The sequence below is a fragment of the Opisthorchis viverrini genome, assembly GCF_000715545.1.
Source record: "Opisthorchis viverrini unplaced genomic scaffold opera_v5_78, whole genome shotgun sequence".
Taxonomy (NCBI): domain Eukaryota; kingdom Metazoa; phylum Platyhelminthes; class Trematoda; order Opisthorchiida; family Opisthorchiidae; genus Opisthorchis; species Opisthorchis viverrini.
Window position 1 is genome coordinate 576,148 of NW_008751734.1, and position 20,620 is coordinate 596,767.

A 20,620-nucleotide genomic window follows, 5' to 3' on the forward strand; every position below is an offset into this window, starting at 1 on the left:
CACTCCAACTAGTAAGTCATCTCGCTATCTCTTAACTGGCAGACCGATCTAGACTCGTGATGGTTGATCCAAGTGGGTGTGCTGCCTGGCCAGGCTTTCTTTCGATCTTAAGGACTCTCAAGATCCCCGGAACACCGGGATTTACACTGCCTTATTATGATATCTCTAATCAGTAATCTAATTGTAATTCAATTTTTTCAAACTTTGTCCCTTCACAGCTTCTGCTGTCTCTGGTCATGTTTGGCATTCATCACGGCTCATTCACATTCACTTCAACCAGTGGGACCCACACCAGTTTTATCGATGCCATACGATTAGAGTTACGTCACAACCTGATGTCTTCCTCAGACGCATCGAGACCGCCACCAAGTCCGCGGCCTCCACCCTTAACCTATCCCCAGTTATTCCGTATCATCCTGCCATTCATGATTCCGGCTGTGTTGTATGCGGTGAATAACAACTTGGGTATTTTTATCCAGTTGGAAATGGATCCAGCAACGTACCAGGTTAGTCAAATGTGTGAATGTATGACCAAGGTCGCCGTGTTGTGTTACTCTCAATCTTCTACATTACCCAACTCGGTCCATGCCTGTCCAAGACAGTATTGGAGATGAACGCGTTTGTGCGACAGCATACCCTTTTTTCAGTGAACAAGTTTTGAGTAACTACGTGCTCCCTCTGTGTGATTGATACCACCTTTGATTGGCTAAATCGGTATCTAGCAACTTGTTCAGGTCTTTCTGAGGGCCCAGAGCGTTGTTTTCGACCGGAAAGGCTGTACTGTTGTGTGATTGCAAGACACGGCCTCTGCGGGGAGGTATTCTGATATTCTTCAGGCTCTTGATCACCGATGTCTCGGAGGTGTTGACGAATTCGTAACGAGATAATTATAAAACAAGTACTTTATTGTTCAGCCGATACTTTTCAATCGCGGAAAACATCCAAAACCATCAGTTGCGATGGTTCGGTTGGGCGCTACGCACGCCGAAACATTGTCTCCCGGACCAAGTGTTGTTTCCCGTATCACCTTCAGAATTGGGAATACTGTTAGTTGGAAGGGTGTGAGAGAATGAGAAGAACTTGTGTGTCGTTGGTGTGGTCCGCCTTCCAGGATGGGGTCAACGTGACCTTCCCCCTGTGCTTGGCTGATGACATTGACAGCAGCTGTCAGTTTCTTACAAGATTCAGCTATGTGCAGCGTGAGCTAGTAAAGTCTTGGAGACAACATTATCAATTCACACGTGTATGTAATAGGAAGATTTTTAGTTCAACTGACCAAGTCTGGCTGCAGACCGCGGATGAAAAGCTTGACACCAAGGCTAATCATACTGGTTTTACTGAGGAGGTATATCGAGATATTCCAGAAACGTGAAGCCTACAGCAACATATTGCGTGCAATCGCGAAGTCTGAACCCACGCCCGCTCATAGTCACTCAGTGTGGCCTTGTTCTCAAGATTCCAGAGTGATTTTTGTACCCAAATCGATTCGGAAATTCTGAACAAAATGGGAAGTGATGGGGATGGGTCGGTGGTAGTTCTCGAGGTCAGCAGGGGAGTCTTTGTAAAAAGCATCATAATCCCAAAATACTCCAGTCCTGTTGGAGTGACCGTATCGTTTGATGGGGGCAACATGCTTTAAGAAGAGTTACTGTGGGAATCAAAGCCCAAGGTCACATACAAGGGATCACACCCTGTTCATGGCACTGAGTTGAGATGCTAAAATGTTTCCGTGTTGAAGCAACTCTGCGGTTTGCTTTTGCTCAGCGGCAACTTCCCTGTAACATCCTTTTGCGCCACCGTTACCGTGGGGTTTGCTCCGAAGACGGAAACAGAAAACAGCTCGGTTTTTACTTGAGTCCTTTTCTACCAAACGTTTGTCTAATCGGGTGTGGTAATTTCGCAGTACTCAATAAATACATCAGTATGTTAAACGATCTTGGATTCGCAGAAAAATACAAGTGTGATACAGGCAGCAACTCATGATGCAAACTTTGCAATGAGTAAAAATTCGAGGACGTTTGCCCAGTGATGACATGGAACGTGCCTTCAACTACGTCTGAGTGTCTGCTATAACTGAGCCATCGTCGTCGGATAAATGCACTTCGTGTGACAAGCTCCTTGTGAGTGCACCAGAAATCGGTTGCGGGATTATCTGGTTTAACCTAGTGATGATAATGACGTGCTCAACAACTTCGAAGACAACTCAATGCGCTTTCTTGAACGTCCTTGTTAGAAGCCTTTGCTGTCCTAGTGTATTGTGCCAGTACATGTGCAGACTATGATTTTGTTCTGTTTTCTTTTATAAAAGCCCCAGCTACTTAGCAGTAAGTGCGGCTGTCGCCACCATCCTGATACCTAACTTCCAACACACTTGGAAGAGATGGTCCAAGTGGTTAGAGCGCGAATTTACTGACCGGAAGGTCCGTGGTTCGAACCCGACCTCTGCCTCTGGACTTCCTCTGTCTAGGCTTGGGCAACCTGCCGGTACACCAGCCCTCGTGCTTCCTTCGAGTGGTATGGCAGTTGGGCAATTAAAGGGTGCTACAGGTTTATTTTGCACACTTGGGATAGAGAGTAACAGAGCGAATGAATAACATTACACAAGATGTTTTCACTCTGTCGTCACAGTATCCTGGCAACAGAGGGAGTGGGTGAATAGGGCAAACAGAATCCCATTCGGATTGTCTGATTGGTCGAAACCATACAACCTCTTTGTCCAATGTATAGCTTCGTTCTAGGATGCAAGATTCAACCGATTCCCCTTCCCGTTTACCTTGGTGTTGACATTCACAAGAAAATGCTGATACTGTACCGCTTCACGATGAAGTTCTCTTTTCCATTTCGTCCTGTTTTAGGTACTTGGAAATTTCAAGATACTGAGCACAGCGATTCTGTTCCGTCTAATTATCAGGAGGTGAGTATGTTTCTGTTTCTGATGCATTCTCTAAAAGCCTGTCAGTAGCTCTCTCTCTCTCTCTCTCTAATGTTATCCTCGTTGGTAACCTTCGAAATCAGTCCTGTGACCCTCTTTCCGTTTTGCATGCAGAGATATGCTAGATGTTCTTCGGAAAGGGCAGTTTCACACCACGGATGAGCTAGTCACATTCCACACTGCCTCGCGGAACCCCCTTTCGTTAATCGTCTGGGACGATCGGAGGGTGATCACTGTGTGACCAAGTGTGAAACCCATGGTCAGAAAACTCGGTTGGTCCCCATATGGGGATCCTGAAATAAGGCTCTGGTAACTCACACAGCTGGCTTGGCTCCTTTCTGTCCATTAAACGATGGCCATTTGGTATCCTGAATCGATTAGGCCATCGCCAGCAATGCAGCACATTGACGCTTGTTGTCGTTGCCATAAAAGATTGATTTAGGCGGTTTTCAGTTTTCGATATTTGGTTGACTAACTAATTCAATGAAACTTCACTAAACTTCAGCATTATCTATGAGCACGGAACTGTAAGAATGAAAGAGTTGAAATCAATATTTTAACTCACACACACTTTCACTCTGATCGTCACAGATGAAGCCGTAACGTAAACAATCTGAGTGACCTACTTCCAAGAGCTCAATCGGTCACCTACGTTTATTGCTTTTTCGTTCAATCTTTTATGCGCTGGCGTAGTTTGCACTGGCTGACGTGCGAACGAACTAAAAGTTTTGTTCTACCTCGCGCGTTTAAACTCGTCATAAACTCCTCAGTCGAATTTTTTTCATAGACCAAGGTCTGTGCATTCCAGTTCGTGTTGACTAAGACCTAACACTCGGACGGTTTTTACTCAACAGTGTTTATTAGTCGACTTCATTTCACTTTCTACATAACCCGAGTGTTTTTCCCCACCACTCTGATATGAAGTTCTTCCTGTTCACGAATTCGCCCAATATCTTCGCTCGTTTTCCTTCTTTGTTTCCAGGCCTATCTCCCCAATTCAGTGGTTCGCCCTGTTTCTCCTTCTGTCTGCCGGTTTCACGCACAGGTGAGGTCTTTCTCTTCGTTTACACCAGTCCATCGTTGGAGCAGGCCACAGCCTGGCTGGTTCACCGTAATAATGAGATTCTACCTTCTGTCTGCCGGTTTCACGCACAGGTGATTTACATCAGCTCATCATTGGAGCTGGTCACAGCCTGGCTGGTTCACCGTAATAATGGGATTCTATCCCCGTCGCCAGTTTGTGTTTTCGTATGCCTATGCTACATCCTCCCGTACCGATTCCTAATTTTCAATTTGTTCTCCACTAAAGTAGACGTGCCACTCCCTACGAAGATCATCCGTAAAGAAAACTCTTCAGTAATTTCAGATTTTTTCAAGCATTCGTCCTTTACGTGAAGTAAATCTATGCTGAAGCCCTGAAAAGCATGGTATGGCTTTTCATCCAGCAGTGTATGTCTCTTGAGATGCACTTTTAAACCTGTGATCTTGAGATGCACTTTCAAACCTGTGACCTCCTAGTTAAAAACCTAAGCGTTCGTCCAAACAGTAGTGTGATCAGCTCTCACTCAGGCAGGATATTTAGCCGTTTGTCCTTCAGTCACGGGTTATGCATCACATGTTCACTCATTGACTGAATCTTCTCAGGTGGAATATTCACCCACCCTGTGAGTTTATTCTTTTTTTGGTCTACTTATAGCTATCTATAAATGTCCAGACTATTAGCCGGAAGGTCATGGGTTCGAAATTTATAGTGTGACCGCATGTGACATTGTGCGCGAGGCTCCTTCAGCGTAGTTAGGCCAATTCGGAAACGGATATCAACCTCCGTTTATAGTGTATACTTAAACTATCCCATTCTCCCTTTTCTGTCCTCTCCACTCCCTCTCACAACTAGCTACGGAAGTCTCCTCGCGAAATCAGCATCCCCCCCGCCAGGAAGTGCTGTTCCGCCAGCTTCCGCCTCGCATCGGCTTCACATCACCGTCCTGGGTATTTTCCTTATTGCTCTCTACTGCACCATCTCCGGTCTGTCTGGAGTAACCACTGAGTACCTGATGAAGCAGCGTGCACAGGTGAGTTTGTCTGATATTTATTGACCTGTCTACGTCGGTGGACTTGCTAGTTTCTTACCGTGAACGTTTTTTTTCGTTGTCTGCTTAAACTCAGCACATGCTTCATGTGCTCTACCAGCACATACGGGACTGAACAGGCGAACCTGTTCAGGCGTGAGTAATGAGTGGCAGGCTGGACGCCTCGAACAACGACCCAGTGACACCTTGGTTGTGTCGGCCCCGCCTGTCAGGACTTCCCAGTAGGCTAGCGCCAAGGACGTTTGAAACCTGCCGGACATTTTTTTGGAACAAGAGTATCCCACTTACGAGATGGCGAAACACATCGTTCTGGTTCTTGCCTTGAGGTTACGCGAAGTCGTATGCAGACGAAATGTTTTGTTTGCTGAGAATTCAATGTAGTGGTCTGGCTACCCAAAAAGCTACTTTACCAGGAGTTTGTGGCAAATAAATAAAAATAATAACGCTAGTTTGAGTAATTAAGGGGTCAGATGGAACAGACTCACTGAGAGTCGTTCTCTTTAAAATGGTTCGTCGTTTGCCCAGGTCAGCGATTAAATATTAATCCAATCATGGCTGTCCAGAGGTCTTCTTCTGAGTAGTTCTTACTTATAGATTCCGAAGATAGTCTGAAATGTTGTGATAACAAAGTTAACACATGAGACCTGCGAATGACCGCTGTAAGCGCGAGCGAAATCAGAAGAGAGGGTTGGAGCACGTGACCACGTTTGTATTGCGTGATTTTGTACAAGTGCGCGCTTTTGTAGTTTATCGTATTCAAACAAAAAACGGTTGTGCAACTGACATAACACATAATGTTGTAATGGAAGTAAAAGAAAGATACAAAACACCGCATCGGTCAGCGTCACAGCAATTTCAACAGGTGTAGTGGCTACCTCTAGAGCAACCATCCGTAGTGAACAACGGAATGGATCCTCTGGAGATAGTAGCACCCGTGAGATTGGTGAGCCATCTTTCTATCTGAGGATTTGTTTTGTTTGGTCCAGAAGGTCGGTAGATTATCTTAACTAGTGTCAATGTGTCAAAATATTGGTAGCTCAGATGTGTCCTGGTGGTTCATCAGACAGTCGTTGATTCGCTCGCCGAGCTTCGCATCTGGCCTGCAAACGTTTCGTCCCCAGTCGAGGAGACATCGTCAGCGCGTAGTTGAGTGGGTGCTCCCTCCGTACCTAGCTTTGTTTATATGGCTTTCCAAGAGTATCTAATACCCTCATGTGATTGGCTAATTGGTACATACATTTCTCGAGGTGTTATTGGCCCAGTCGTGCTTTGCGCTGCGTTGTCCACGTGCCCCATATTCCACTGGTTGGTTGGATCGCTGCTTTCGCCTGTTTGAGGACCGTTTTATATCGATCCGCTTCCGATTTCTGTTGCGTTGTGGTCCTTTTTCCTTGAATTCGGTTGGTTGTGATACCGGTTTCCATTTCGTTAGTTTCCTTCCTTTAGTCTGATTGGTGCATTCTTAGTTTGCATCTTCATCTCCTCTTCTTGCGTCTGACAAGCCGCTTGTATTTCCGCGTTTGATGTAGTTTTTTCCTTCTCGCGTTGGCCGATTTGGTTGTAGCTGGATGGTCTCTTTAGTGAGTTGATCTTGATCCCTCTACGATTTGTCGGTTCGATGGTAGTCCCGGAAAGTGGACTGCTACCCTCGATCTTTTTTTTCTTTGTTTTGTTTCGTCCACCAATGAGTTTCGTGGTTCCCCTGTTCTTTTGCTTGCAGTGCTCGATAGATTGGCCGCTTTCAAGGTGTTTGTTGATGGCTTCTTCAGTGGAGTGCCATGCTCCCATGGATTCACGTTTTTCCTTGTTCTCGCTTGAACCAATATGTGATCGGCGCTCTAGTCGAGTCTGTCCACCTTGATCCCTGTGAAGTTGTTCAAATTGGTCGTGCCTTTTGGCTGCTGGTTTATGTTCATGTATTCTGGTAAAGAGCTTCCTTCCTGTTTGCCCCACGTAGTGTTTGGCACAATCTCCGCACTGAATCTTGGACGCGACGTTGGTTCTCGACATTGTGTCCAGTCGTCTTTTTGGGTTTGATAGTATTCTCGGTAGGGCGCTTGCAGGTCTCGGTTATTTCCGAACTAACTAACCAATTGAATACGAGGCATGCGGACCATAACGCACCGCAAATCACGATCGGGTCAATAACATCGAAAGAAGGGTATATACCAACTAGCCATTCACATGGGAGGATATTAGGCACTTTTGAAAGGGTATATAAACACAGCTAGGCACGGAGGAAGCACCCTGTCGATTGCGCACTGACGATGTTTCCTCGACTGGGACGAAGCGCTTACAAGCTAATTGCCGACCTCGGTGGATAGATCAACGTCCATCGGATCAACCACCAGTATTTCATCTATTCTGCGGAGAATTGGTTCTCCTCCTGCAACCATCAGAAAACATCTGCTTTAAAGCCACTGCAAATCATAATGACTTCCGGTAATCTTTCACAGCAACCGATGTATTTCATGTCAGATGTCCTTGTTCATTGCGCCCGGGGTTGAATTAATGACAGCCCCTCACTAGTGTCCTACCCTGCCAAATCTAAGCTTTTTCCGAACCAGGTGAGCGCTTATCCACCCGTCCGATATTCTGCACTTTAATCTTCCACCAATAGACCACACTCTTCGGTCTTCGGAATTCCACTTTCACCAGCAACCTTGTATTCCCTCCAACAGCTTGATACCCGATTATTTCGTGACTAGTAAGGCTCTGGAGTTTTTTTAGTGGAGTCGTGTTGTGTAAAATCCAGCTCTGATTCGTACTCGGCATTTATCAGCACTACACATCCTACTCATTCCAAGTTCCACAAATACCCGCAGAGCACGAAGATGCACTGCTCATCCAGAACGCCGATTCACTCGCCCCAAGTTGCTCCTCCAGGGTTCATTCTCCCCTGTTTTTGTTTGGAAGGTGACGAGTATCGAGAACTTTTTGAACTCTCATTTGTACACGAATTAGGTTTTGATATGGGGGCTTTCTGAATTGCTCGCTTTCGTGGTGGTTCGTTTCAAGTGAATGTGCTATACTAGGCCACCTTATGTTTAATTTGTACGATACTTGAGATATCGCTACATTGTGTTGTTGAGACGTAACACACTACTCAGAAAGTTGTTGAAGACTCTCCGATAGCTCACAACTGGTTTCACTCTTCTTGGGGCTCACCAGATGGGCGCCGTTTCCAAGTTTTCGTCGCTCCTATGTTCTACGTGAACCTAAAATGTGTGAACCTCGCGAACCATTTTAAAAACGAGAAATTTAGTTGCGTCCAGTTGAGTCTTCTGTCAAAACCGGATTCGTGTGTAAACGAGTGTTTGTCGAAATCTGTCTAATTTGGGTTCATGAAGAACATAAAGCTGACGGAAACTCGAAGACTGCATCTACCTGATGAGTCTGAAGAAGGGCGTAACCATTTGTGCGCTTCCGACTTATTTTCAGTGGCCTTATGAGTAGTGTGTTGCATGTAAACACAGTTCATTCCTCATCCACTTTCTGGACAACGAACTGCAATGTACTGAGTGGCGTAGTATAAACGTACAAGACAGTACGTGTCTGGTACGCCAACTTTACGGTAGTCTTTCTCCATTGCAAGATTGTTGTATCTTGCGGCGGCCGTCTATGGGTTACGCCTGCACTGAGCCTGCCAGACTACGCGATAGGAAGGAGACAGCGAACTGGGGACACGGCTGTATTGTCAGGACAAAACATACAAAGCTTCTGAGAAAATATATAGGATGACTAAATGGTCAAATATGGTCGTTCACTTGTTCGTTCTGTACAGCCGATTGCGATGTTCCGGTCCTGAACAGTCTCAGGCCCACTACGCTGGTCGTATGTTGCTAAGCCGCGCTTGGTGAGAGCCGCCAACTCACCTACTTTCCGGACATATCATACCGATGGTGACCTCGGGGATGCGTCACTCTCTGCACATGTGCTTTTTTCCTGTCTGAGCGCGTCCTGACAAAGATATGACATTTTTTGTTTATTGGTGTGTTTGTGCTACTGCTCACTGACACGTTCGTATCGACTCCTATAGTTCTCATAGTACCCTATCAGTAGGTTGTGACTGGGATTGTAGTACCAATCGTTCTACAGTGGATACCGAACCACGAGATGGTTGGAGCGCGAATTTACTAACCGGAAGGTTCGTGGTTCGAACCCAACACCTGCCTCTCGACTTCCCCTGTCTAGGCTTGGGCAACCTGTCAGCATCCCAACTCTCATGCTACCTTCGGGTGGCCTGGGAGTTAGGCAGCTGAACGATCTACGAACCGAGCAGTTCTACCGTTGTGGCGACCCACAATCCAATTACATGAACAACTTTTCAAATTTAAACCCCTCTATGTGAACTTAAGCTTCCTATTTTATGTGCAGTACACTGTCTGTATGGGGATCTGCAGGTAATATTCTCACTATAATACAACCATGTGGCTATACAAGGCAGTCGCAATGTTGGTTTGTCCCTCCCTCCAACCAGTTCTCTAATACCACCGAATTCGCGTGACCTCTTGCTGAGGTTGTAATGTAGAGAGATGCAATAAGGACCATGTCTCTCCCCCACTGTACTTTAATAGACAGAATACTTCGTCATCATTGACACATCATAGCATCACTGCCGTACAACCGTGATTTATTTGAAAGCCTTATTGTAAAGAAAAGAGTTAAGGTGGACGGGGGGAGGGACTTAGTGCTAGCTTGTTAGTGCACAGGCGATGATAACGGCCATAATACAACTCAGAAAGTGTATGTACTGATAAAGGTTTTTAGTTTAGTAGACAGTGGTGGGTTGCAGCACGTATAAAAATAAATACATCGCGAAAATGGGAGCGAGTCAAAAAAAGGGAACTTATCGTATGTGAGAGTTCTTTGGTGAAAGCCCGATGTTCGGTTTCCCTTTGTGTAGGTCCCAGTGCGTCTACGTGGGCGCGTCGGCACATGAGTAGTTGCTACGCTGACTAGGCGGTGCAGACAATCGATGTCTGCTTAATGTGACGTGTTTGTGAGTATGAGAAAAAAGGGGCCTCGCGATCCAGTGAGCGACTGTGAGCTGAACAGTCAAGTATGTGGGTGACCGGTTAGCTACAAGCTTAACACAACCATTCCGGGGTGCATATACCTCCAGACATTCACTCAGGCAATCTGGATAGAAACTAACAACAAGAACGCCACTGACATCGGTTGGCAGCCATATCTTGTAGTGTCTCCAGCCAGGCACAGTGAGGATCACGCGGTCTCCATCCTGGAAGGTGAGTAGCACCGACAGCACCCAAGCGTTTCGTGATCTCCTTCATACTCCTCTGCCAAGTCAAGGGTTGGCCACCTCCCAGACAGAATATTTACGTTCTCGGCTAGATGCTGTAAAATGTGTTTAGGCAGAAAACCTTTTGAAGTCAATCGCAATACAATTGCATGAAGTCAGGGACTCAAAACTCCGCGACCTGCATCGTGATACATCCTAGATCTAGCCGTAACGTGACTGTTGGTATTCCTACGTTGTTCCCCTCCCCCTTATCTGATGACATCTAAATATACTCGAAAGTTCTGGGACCGATTCTCACGACACATCGCTTACTTTATGAACAACGACGGCTTGTGTAAATACACCCTGTTCGTCTCTTTTCGTCTTACGCACGTTATTTTGTTATCTTTTTTCCTTAGATGAATATTCACCTGCAAAATGCGCTACTCTACACCTTTGGGATCATTCTCAACGGTTTGATGTTCGTCGTGGAAGTGCATAGGTCTGGTGGTGAGTCGCCATTTTCGCCAGCTTGACAGAACAGATTTCTTTGCTTTCTGCATTTTTTCATTTTTCTCCTTGTTGTGACTTGCTGAACAGTAGTGCAACTCTGTATCGGTCCCTTGGCTTCCTGCTCCGCCCACTATGGTATATCAAAAGGCAAGGTAGCTCTACACAGCCCTTTATGGAGACAAAGGAAAGTTATTACAACTGTATTTATAGGGTAGTCACAGAGCGTTCGACAAGGTCGTGCCAGAATCTCCGTGAGGGGGCGAGAAGCGTCCAGTCAAGGAAGCTCGCCCCGGATTGGCTGGCATTCTGACGAATCAGGGCATGCCTTCGTTTGGTCCGTATCCTGCACGTGACAAATCCGTCCAGATGATGTGATGTTCGGTTATAAGGGACGGCTGGCCCCCGAACACTCCTGGAAAGGGGTTGAAGGGAACAGAGAAACTCAGTTGCATACTAATTTAGTTTTGACGGGGGACTCATTTAAATCCCAGATGAATCACTTTTGAGCAATTGAACGTGCTACACCAGGCCACCTCATGTTTTCTACGATTTCTCCTGGAAAGGGGTTGAAGGGAACAGAGAAACTCAGTTGCATACTAATTTAGTTTTGACGGGGGACTCATTTAAATCCCAGATGAATCACTTTTGAGCAATTGAACGTGCTACACCAGGCCACCTCATGTTTCACTTTCTACGATTTTCGAGATATCGCGATACATTATATACACTTGACACACTACTCATATCTGGGCCGTCGGATATTTTCAGTAGTCTCATGACGAGTATAATACGTCTAAACTAAGAATTTCTTTTAAGCATGGTCAGACAGTATTTTGTTTGTATGGATTCGAAGTGAGCTCAACTTGAATGAGATGATTGGTCTATTGCTTTCCGAGTTTCGTTTCAAATGCCAGTTTAGGATGTTTTCAATAGTCTGTGGACTAAATAGGTAGTGACTGTCACCTCGATCATATTGGATGACTCATGCACCCTCTGTCCATTAGATCCCTCATTCACATGTCAGGCGATCTTATCGGACATGACAGCTCCCCGATATCGAGCAATCTTTCTCCTTTTCAGTGTCTATATGCCCAGCCATGTGTGGTTGGCTGCTCTTCACAACTGTTTGCCATTGATTCTGGGTCGTACTTCTTAACCTTTTACATGGGTTCTCCATCTTTTTCGGTTCCTTATGCTAGAACACCAATTGCTTTGCCGTTCATTCGCAGTGACTACTAGTCATCGCTGCAGTCGGAAAATGTTGACCATCGTCATCATCACTTTGCCAAGGGGCTAGCAAATCGTTGAGTAGAATTGACTAAAATTTTGATTGCTACAGCTTTGTTTGGGTAGCAGTCTTCACTTGCAGTTGGACAAGATTTTGATGTAGCCTTGATGCTCCAAATGGAATCGAAACATGCGCCGACATCGTTTCCAAGGGCATCTGTTCGAAAGGAACATCTTTCCAGATAGATACGTTTCCCCCTACCTCTGCAATCCGTTCTTGGGGGCGGGGTTAGGAGTTGGGGTTTCTGTTGCCGGATAAAAAATGCTGATCGTGTCGCCCTACGATCATCGTTTATTAGGTTATCACGTGAAAAGTGGACTCGGAACCATGAACGCCTGGTCCTCATTTGAGGAGCTTATCAACTAGACAGATTATCAATAGCTTGCCGTTGTGTCCCACTACCATGTAAGTCATTTTCTAGGTTGGTGCGACGATCCCCGATCCTGGACAATGGAATGGAACTGCTTGAAAGAAAAACTCACTGTTTCGCAGACGATGCTGTGAACGCGAATTTACCTGGAATTGCATTATACGCTTGGTTTGCTCTCACTGCATCATCCAAAAGCTATTTGATCGTTATGTTGGTGATTCGGACAACGGATACTGAAGGTATAGTGGTCTGGCTACCCAACGAGTTACTTTACCCGGAGTGTGTGATAAATAAATAAAAATAATAACGCTAGATTGGGTATACAATAATAAACAGGTCAGATGCAACAGACTCACTGACAATTGTTCTCTTTAAAATAGTTCGTCGTTGGCCCAGGTCAGCGAATAAACAATAATCCAATTATGGTGGTCCAGGGGTCTTCTTCTGAACAGTCCCCACATATAATAGATTCCGAAGATGGTCTGAAATGTTTTGATACCAGAGCTAGCACGAGACTCGCGAGTGACCGCTGCGAGCGCGAGCGAAATCAGAAGAGAGAGTCGAAGCACGTGACCACGTCTGTATTGCGTGAATTCTCTGTACAAGTTTTCGTATTCAAGAAAATGATTATGCAATTGACGAAATACGTGATTTTATGACCACAAAGACACCGGTATCCTCCACTGAGTTAGTCGAGTTTTAGGAAAAAGTAGGCCGTTTTGACCGTCCATTTCTGTCTTTTTTTTAACAGAAGCGTCACCTTGGTGCCACAACTGGTATTACAAACCTGGGTTTGTTTTTCTTGATCACTTTTCAGACCCAGCCTATTGGAATCCATTCAAAGGCTACACTCTATGGACGTGGCTTTTGATTCTGACCCAGTCCTTTTCTGGCATTTTTATGGGTTTTGTAATGAAGTACTCGAACAACATCACACGCCTTTTCCTCATCTCCTCCGCGATGTTGGTGACTACCTTCACTGCAATGTTAGTGTTTGGGTTGCACCTGAACTTCCTGTTCATTGCCTCCTTCCTCCTGGTCTGTATATCACTTTTTCTATATCATCGCTAACCGCACTTCCTGCAGAGGGCTTCCACGTTGCTTCGTTCATCGTTCCATTGGTGGCTCCAATTGCAGAACTGTTTCTGTGATATAGTTAATGCTTAACCTCTGACTCGTATAGCTCGCTATCCGGTTCAGATGTGACTTCTTGTACACCCGATTCAAATAAGGAGTGCTGTTCAAACTTTACCCCTTTTATGAAGCACGGTGGGAGTATTAATCATAATGTTTGTTGCTCGGGGGTAGTTGTGCGTGGAGTTTACGCCACGCACACTATTCATTTCACCTTCTTACCGTTCCGTCAAACGACGTCACTGAAATTTCGTGACTTCATTGGACATTATATGAGGTGATACGTTTTGAGAAAATCCTCTAGTGAATATCTTGTTTGCGTATTTTAGTTAAGCCGCTGTATCGGAGTGGGACGTAACACATGTTTCCAGTGATTTGATGACCAACAGGTTTATTTAATTTGCAACGTGTGAGTCTCCCCAGCGATATCATCACTTCCGAAGGCTGACCAATTTAAACAGGCTCCCGCCGAAATTGACAGTTAGGGTCTGAGTGCTATTCAATCACACTTGCTAATTTAATGTGCAAGCAATTTATGAACAAATGTTCTTCAAAGGTTATAATGCGATTCACTACGGATGAAATCGGAAGGTTCGGGCGTGGGGCTTGGGGTAACGTGAGGTGAACACCCCTCTGTTACAGGCATACCGGATCAAAGGACAAGTTAGAGTTTCTGATGGGCTTGGCATCGTCTACTGGGGACTATATTGACGTCATCACTGACAAAATGACACCGATGTGCAGCACTGACACTTCGCTGCAGTTAACTTGAGGCACCTGGCAGCGGTCACAATGACGTGCACAACTTTCACGCAAAAATGCGACTCAGTCAATCAACCAGACACTGTTAGCCAATGCACTAAGTAGATCGTCAGAGAGGACGGCGTTCTTTCGGATCAGTTCACAGAGACCCTGGCCAAAAAGTTGTGCTGGGTATTTAACCACTCATACTTGGCACAGTTGCATAATTCAAGATGACATACAGCTTCCGTCTATCATCCATATCGCTAGGCATAGTTATCATGTGACGGCGCCCATTAACCGCATAATGCTATCAGGTGCAAAACCTCTATGTGTTGAGTTACAATGTTTCATTTTGTTGTGCATGTGCTCAAACCAAAAACCATCTTGATCTGCGCACATATTTTTGCAGCTCACCAGATTTCATTGTCCGTTGGAGAAATCATACATCTGGCAGAAAAGTCTGATGGGATAATTTCTCAGCATCGCTGAAACCCCGGGGTGCCTAAATGGGGCTCAAAAGCTTGGACTGGTACCCTCAAATTAATTTCCAGATTGCTTAAATCCATTAGGGACACGTCATAGCTGTCGAAAATTCAATTGCATCGTGCGAATACTGAGCGCCCTACATGACAATAACCTCAGCTGCAGTCCGTTCTGCGCGCGTTCTGTCACTTGCGCAGTTACTGAGGTTGACCTCAGGGGTACATGTCCTACGTGACCTGGTTCAATTAAATTTGGCTGGCGGAATTTTGGAGACCACGTGTAGTTCAAATGGTAATCAGTAAACTTCAATCAATAGGCGTGAACTGTTCAGTGAACGCCAGTTTATAGGCCAGATGCACTGGTTCTGCTGCGCTATCTGACACAGATTTTTCCGATGGACGTAGAAAAGGTGCATTCCAAGAGGCTGTTGTCACAACGCCCGAATTTTTTGACGAGCAACCGGAGCCTACAGCCAGTTTTACTCCAGCAGGTACATCTCTTAGTAAGGGTTCGTCCGACCCAGGCCCATGACCACTGACAAATCACGTGATAGTCTTTCTGGACAAAGATCAATCACGGGAAGCAACCTGACTGATCTTAGTTATAGGGTGGCCCCCTTGAGGATGAATACTTTATTGGACCTACGAGTAAGTGACAACGCGTGTGCCCCATGTTTTGATTATGTTTCAATAAAATACTGAAGCTGGCACTCCCTGTTTTGTAGTATATAAGGAAATCGTCACCATGGCAAAAGTTGGAGCAACTCCATTACTAATCAGCCATATTGCAAAAGTCAACGCACTGCATGATAGCATCGTCCAAAAGTGATTTGATATGAAGACCAAAGGAGACGGACTGCTCATCCTGGTATTTTTTGGTCGGAGGAACTAGCCCGTCACGGAGGGAATTCGAGTGGTATTTGTTGGGAGTTGGGGGGCTGGGCTTTCAAAGTTGTCAGTTTTAAGGCAAAGTTCAGAGAGGTGACTGTCTCTATTTCTGGGGACCATCGTATTTCCCAGAGCCCCGGCTTCATTACCCTAGGGTTGGAAGACGTGTAATGGTGATTGTTCTGTGGTTTGACAGTGAATTTCCTTATAACAGAGTCGCTTTCGGTTATCCAAACAATTTGAACTCGGAAGAAAATTTACCGATATCGATGCCTGCGCTTGAGTTTTCCTGAGTCGCTCAACCTATCCTGGCCATTACATCATAAATTTTGATTCATACGAATAGTCTTCCTGTCTCACAGCAAACGAACTCTCAGTTCACTTGACTATGGCGGTTAGAATAACTGATTTACGTCTGTTGGCTAGGATGTTCTTTTGGAGGCCGGAAAAGTTCCTCCTGAACACAAGGTCACGTTGTTAGATTCCAACAGATTCTCTGGTCGATAGCGCCCAAGGTCAGACTACGTGATCTATGCTCTGATTTTGGAAAGTACCTGTTCTGTTGTCCGGTCTTCACTATATAGTTTGGCTGTTCTCGTTCGTTTTCTCAAAACTGTTGCGCTCGTCCGCCATCTTTGTTAAACCCACTGAGACCGAATTACCTTATCATCGCGGCGTGGACTCATTCGTGGCGGTCCGTTGCTGGATGTCCTGGTGTACTCGCCTTCTTGTTTTTCAATTCGAATTGACGCGAAGTAAAGCAACCTTCTTCCAGAACGGGCTACTGAACTCACCACATCATTTGACTTGTTAAACGACATCTAGTGGCGGAATGCCGTCGAGTTACGAATAGACATAAGTCACTGGATATTGAGACCGATAAATGTAGTCCTCCGTCAAGTCCTGGTGTCCAACTTTGACTAGTGTCGTGTGCACTACGTGCTTGAAGGCCGTTTCCTCTCAGTTTCGCCTTACACAAACAACGCAGTCCAATTTCAGTCGCCCTGTACAAAGAGGACCACTGTAGGCCCTTATGGATTGGTTTGCCAACGCCGCCATGATTTTCCCTAAACACCATGTGGCTAGCCTCATGTTCCTCTGAAATATTCTCTGTGAATCACAGCAGTGCGAACCTCATAAAGCTCCGTGAGGATTGTAATTCATGATTTTCTGTAAAAGGCTGATTTCTGAAACATTTGGCCACAAGTAGCTAGTCAGCGCTAGTATCTTAGATCAGCACAGTTCAAATCACGTGCTGTCTGGACGTCCTAGTGACGATTTGTCAGGCTTGAAATGCTTGGCCGAAGGTCTACCTTGTTTCATTTTTTATGATTCCTTGTGGAATAGTTAGTTACGTTAGTCCAAGAAAATTAATGCCACGATATTGCGGCCGAATCCCCATCCCGCTCAGCGAGATTGAGCATAAAAATCTCTTTTAACATCAGTATCGTGATAAAGCCTCTTGGTTCTCAACATTCCAAACATCTTGTCTTCACAAAAAGTAAATTAGCCAGTAATGGCATAGAATGCAAAGCTAACATAACTGAAACCTCATTGTAGTATCTATAGAAGTGAAAAATGGCCACACATAGTGGCATTGGGGTTTTCTAAAGATAGTTGTGGTTACCGGTGGAGTAAAACTTATCCCAAACACAAACTGAAATTATTTCTCTCCAGTCTGTCCTCACACGCCGTTATTATTTTCTAGCTCACGTGTGCTTACTTAAGAACACCACGTTGGGAAAAAGTACTTAAGTGATTGTGGTGGGATTGTGTGGGATAAATTTTACTCCCGGATTTCACTTTATGAGGAAGAGGGCAAGTCACATGCCAGACCAACCACTGCTAGCTGAGATCAGCCCGGTTAAATCTCGAATTCCAGGGTAGGAAACACTACAGTGAACGCAGATGTTCTGCCTTCTGAAGGCAGCTGGAACTAACGAGTGTTTGCCGCCAATGCCAAGTGACGAAGTCACCGAGATCTGGCAATGGTTGGTCGACCAGGCGAGGTGAAGAGTTCCTTGGGGCGGTTGCATGCCAACATCTTCATGCCTCCAAAACCTAGCTTATTCCTTTGTTGATTTTCATACGTAAAAATAGATTGCGTCTCTGAATAGACGCATTAAATCCGCCGGTCAATGAGAACAAACAGAAAATAAGGTATTGTGATGTCGCGATAGGCGCACCTCGTTCCGCAGAACATGCGCCTGTTTCAGATATTGGAAAGCTATGTTTCGTTGACGTCATGCGTCCCTTCTGGTAATAGCTAGCTGCAATCTTTATTTCGTAATAATGACAAAACGTTTCGGCGGGTCGAGGTGGCAGCCGCATCACATCAATCGGTATCGCGTCGTGTCTAGTCACATGGTACTAAAAATGATCCTAGCGAGACCGCGTCTGAGAGCGAAGAGTTAAGATGCTCGCAGCAGCTGGGCTAGCTACCGGCGTCACCCTACTGCCCTCAACCAAATAGCCAAATGGAACACAGTAACCGGACAACCAAGGAATAGCTGGCTGAAAACGAGGTGACAGGAAGGTAAGGATGTCCACATTGTTGATCGCGAATCGTGCGTCGACCCAGACAACCACAGGTGTTGTCCCATATATGTTGACCTTCCAGTCTATCAGGAAATCTAGTTGTGGCCATCAACACGCACGTCTACGGAGGAGCTAGGGTGGGAAGGGCGAGAGGTTAGGCCCCTCTGCTGCCTTTCGGGAATACACTAGGCAGACATAGCTAATCACCATTTGTGCGAAATTTGAGCATAAAGATCATTAGAATCCCGGAAGGAGTGAACTGGGGTAGCGAAATTATCTCATTAGAATCCCGGACGGAGTGGACTGGTGTAGCGAAATTAGGGCAGTGAGTGACAAGACATATTTCCCAATAATGATCGTCAGGAGAAGGCTTATACAACACATGGCGGTCAAGAATCAAGTATAAAGAAGAGTAAACGGCGACCATCCTCGAGAGTGCGGTGGTACGCCTGAAAATGTGCCTAATAAATAATGATCGTCAGGAGAAGGCTTATACAACCCATGGCGGTCAAGTATCAAGTATAAAGAACAGTAAACGGCGACCATCCTCGCGAGTGCGGTGATCGCCTGAAAATGTGCCGAATAAGCTAGGTGCTGAGGCTGACTTAGCTGAGGAGAATCGAACTTCACTGTCAGGAGTAGGATGAGAGTTTGTCACCATACCTTCCCCTTAGGAAGCACGCCAGCACTGTCTGGTTAGGTGCCGAAGCGCTGATCTTACAGCTGGTGGAAAGTAAAGTTGGTACGGAAATTATGGAAACGCTTTTCGGTGTTCGCTCAAAAACGCCCAATAATTAAACAACGTCTGAAGGAGTTCAAGAGAACCCCTGAAAATGCTCTCGATTCATAGACTCTTTGCACAAGGGATATGAACTTCCACGTCCAATGGCTTGTAATCACTTAATTAGTGTTCCCCTGTGGAAAACCGCGGGGCAGAAAAACAATAGTAAAGCGCTCCAATGCTTGGTCAACAGGTAGCCTGAACTTAGCATTACCAAGTGGCCATATAGCAGTAGCCTAAGCCGTTCACTAGGAGTAAAGCAAAATCAATTTTTGCCGGAATGATGGGATTTTGGATTCGCGAATTTCACGGTAGTTAGGCTAGTCCATTTGCATATTCCAGCGATATATCGATCATGCAACCTTGTTCGAGTCAGCAAACTTTCAAGGTCACCAATCAGCACCTGGTTGCATGCGACTACCGGCACGAAATCAAATTATGGTATACCCTAAGGTTTCGCGACGTTGCCTAAATTGGGGTAACATCTCCAGAATTTGCAACGCAAGATACACCAAGGCAAATGGTTGAATGACTTTCGTTTGTATTATACCAGTCGGACGTCACAAATTAGATGCGGTTGTCCAGCGAACTTGGGCACAACACAGGTATTTAAAAAGTTCACCTTCGGCCCAGCACACTAATGAAAATCAACTTAATGCAATGTGCAGCCTTCATGCTAACTTGCAACTCTGCGGATGGTCCCATACCCAGATTTGCGAAATTACTCTGTAGATAATGCAGCTTTTGCAAATATCTGCATGGGAGTTACCAACACAATGGCCTATTTGTAATTCTAAAAAGCGACGGCCCTTAGCTGGAGTATGTCAAAAGGCTCAACGGCCCCCATCATAATAACTGTATGCACTGTGGCCAACCATGGATAATATAGTAACCGCTGGGCCCGTATCAATGCGCGACGCTGATGGAGGCCTCAACTAAGCATGATAGCCCAAACAAGTGGCTAGGGACGGCCCTCTGTACACATAACGGTAAGTGTCATCTCTTATCATGGCTGCTCATAGTAAACACTAGGTCCGTACCGATGCACGCCTACTACACATTGCAACTTAATCCAGTGGTGAACGACGGACACTCATCATCACAAAAGAATGTGTTGCCGCTCACCCCGGCTACCTATCTTAACTTCTAATCACGTGGTCGCGTGCGTCACCAATTATTGGTCCCCGTATGCATGGTAATCCAAATCGACGGCTGAAAATGGCCCATCATTGCCGTGGCCGTGTGCATTTTCGCTCTTTCATGCCCGCGCTTAAAAATTACAAGACCACCATAGGTGATATTCCCGTATTTATTGAGTGCACTAGTATGACCATAAGAAATAGCCACTCCGTTTCGTTTCGTTCGTAGGTTGGTTCCACTCAACGATGAATCAGAATGTTGGTTTAAAGTCGTTCGCATCTCTTGGAAACTGTTCGGACATCTTAAATTTATAAAGTCGAACTCATTTTGTTCATTTAGTCCCACTGTCGATAATGAAGGATCCGTGTGTACACCGTTGTTGGACCCGTCAAAGCTGGGCTTTAAAGGGGTTTGCATATGGCGTTTGACACGTGCACATGGATGTAGCCGTAGCGATGATTCTATTGAGTTGGTGGCT

General features: G+C 45.6%; 1 protein-coding gene across 1 annotated transcript in view; it reads left to right on the plus strand.

The window, feature by feature from the left end:
• Positions 1-13,841, plus strand: part of T265_13549 (hypothetical protein) — a gene marked incomplete at both ends in the record, with an annotated part of 81,156 nt that extends 67,315 nt beyond the window's left edge. Inside the window, 6 exons of the mRNA XM_009169432.1 lie at positions 219-506; positions 2,856-2,914; positions 3,915-3,977; positions 4,767-5,004; positions 10,684-10,774; positions 13,253-13,841. Coding sequence (XP_009167696.1) covers positions 219-506; positions 2,856-2,914; positions 3,915-3,977; positions 4,767-5,004; positions 10,684-10,774; positions 13,253-13,506 — 993 coding nt within the window. The remainder of the gene's footprint in view (positions 1-218; positions 507-2,855; positions 2,915-3,914; positions 3,978-4,766; positions 5,005-10,683; positions 10,775-13,252) is intronic.
• Positions 13,842-20,620: the final 6,779 nt, after the last annotated feature.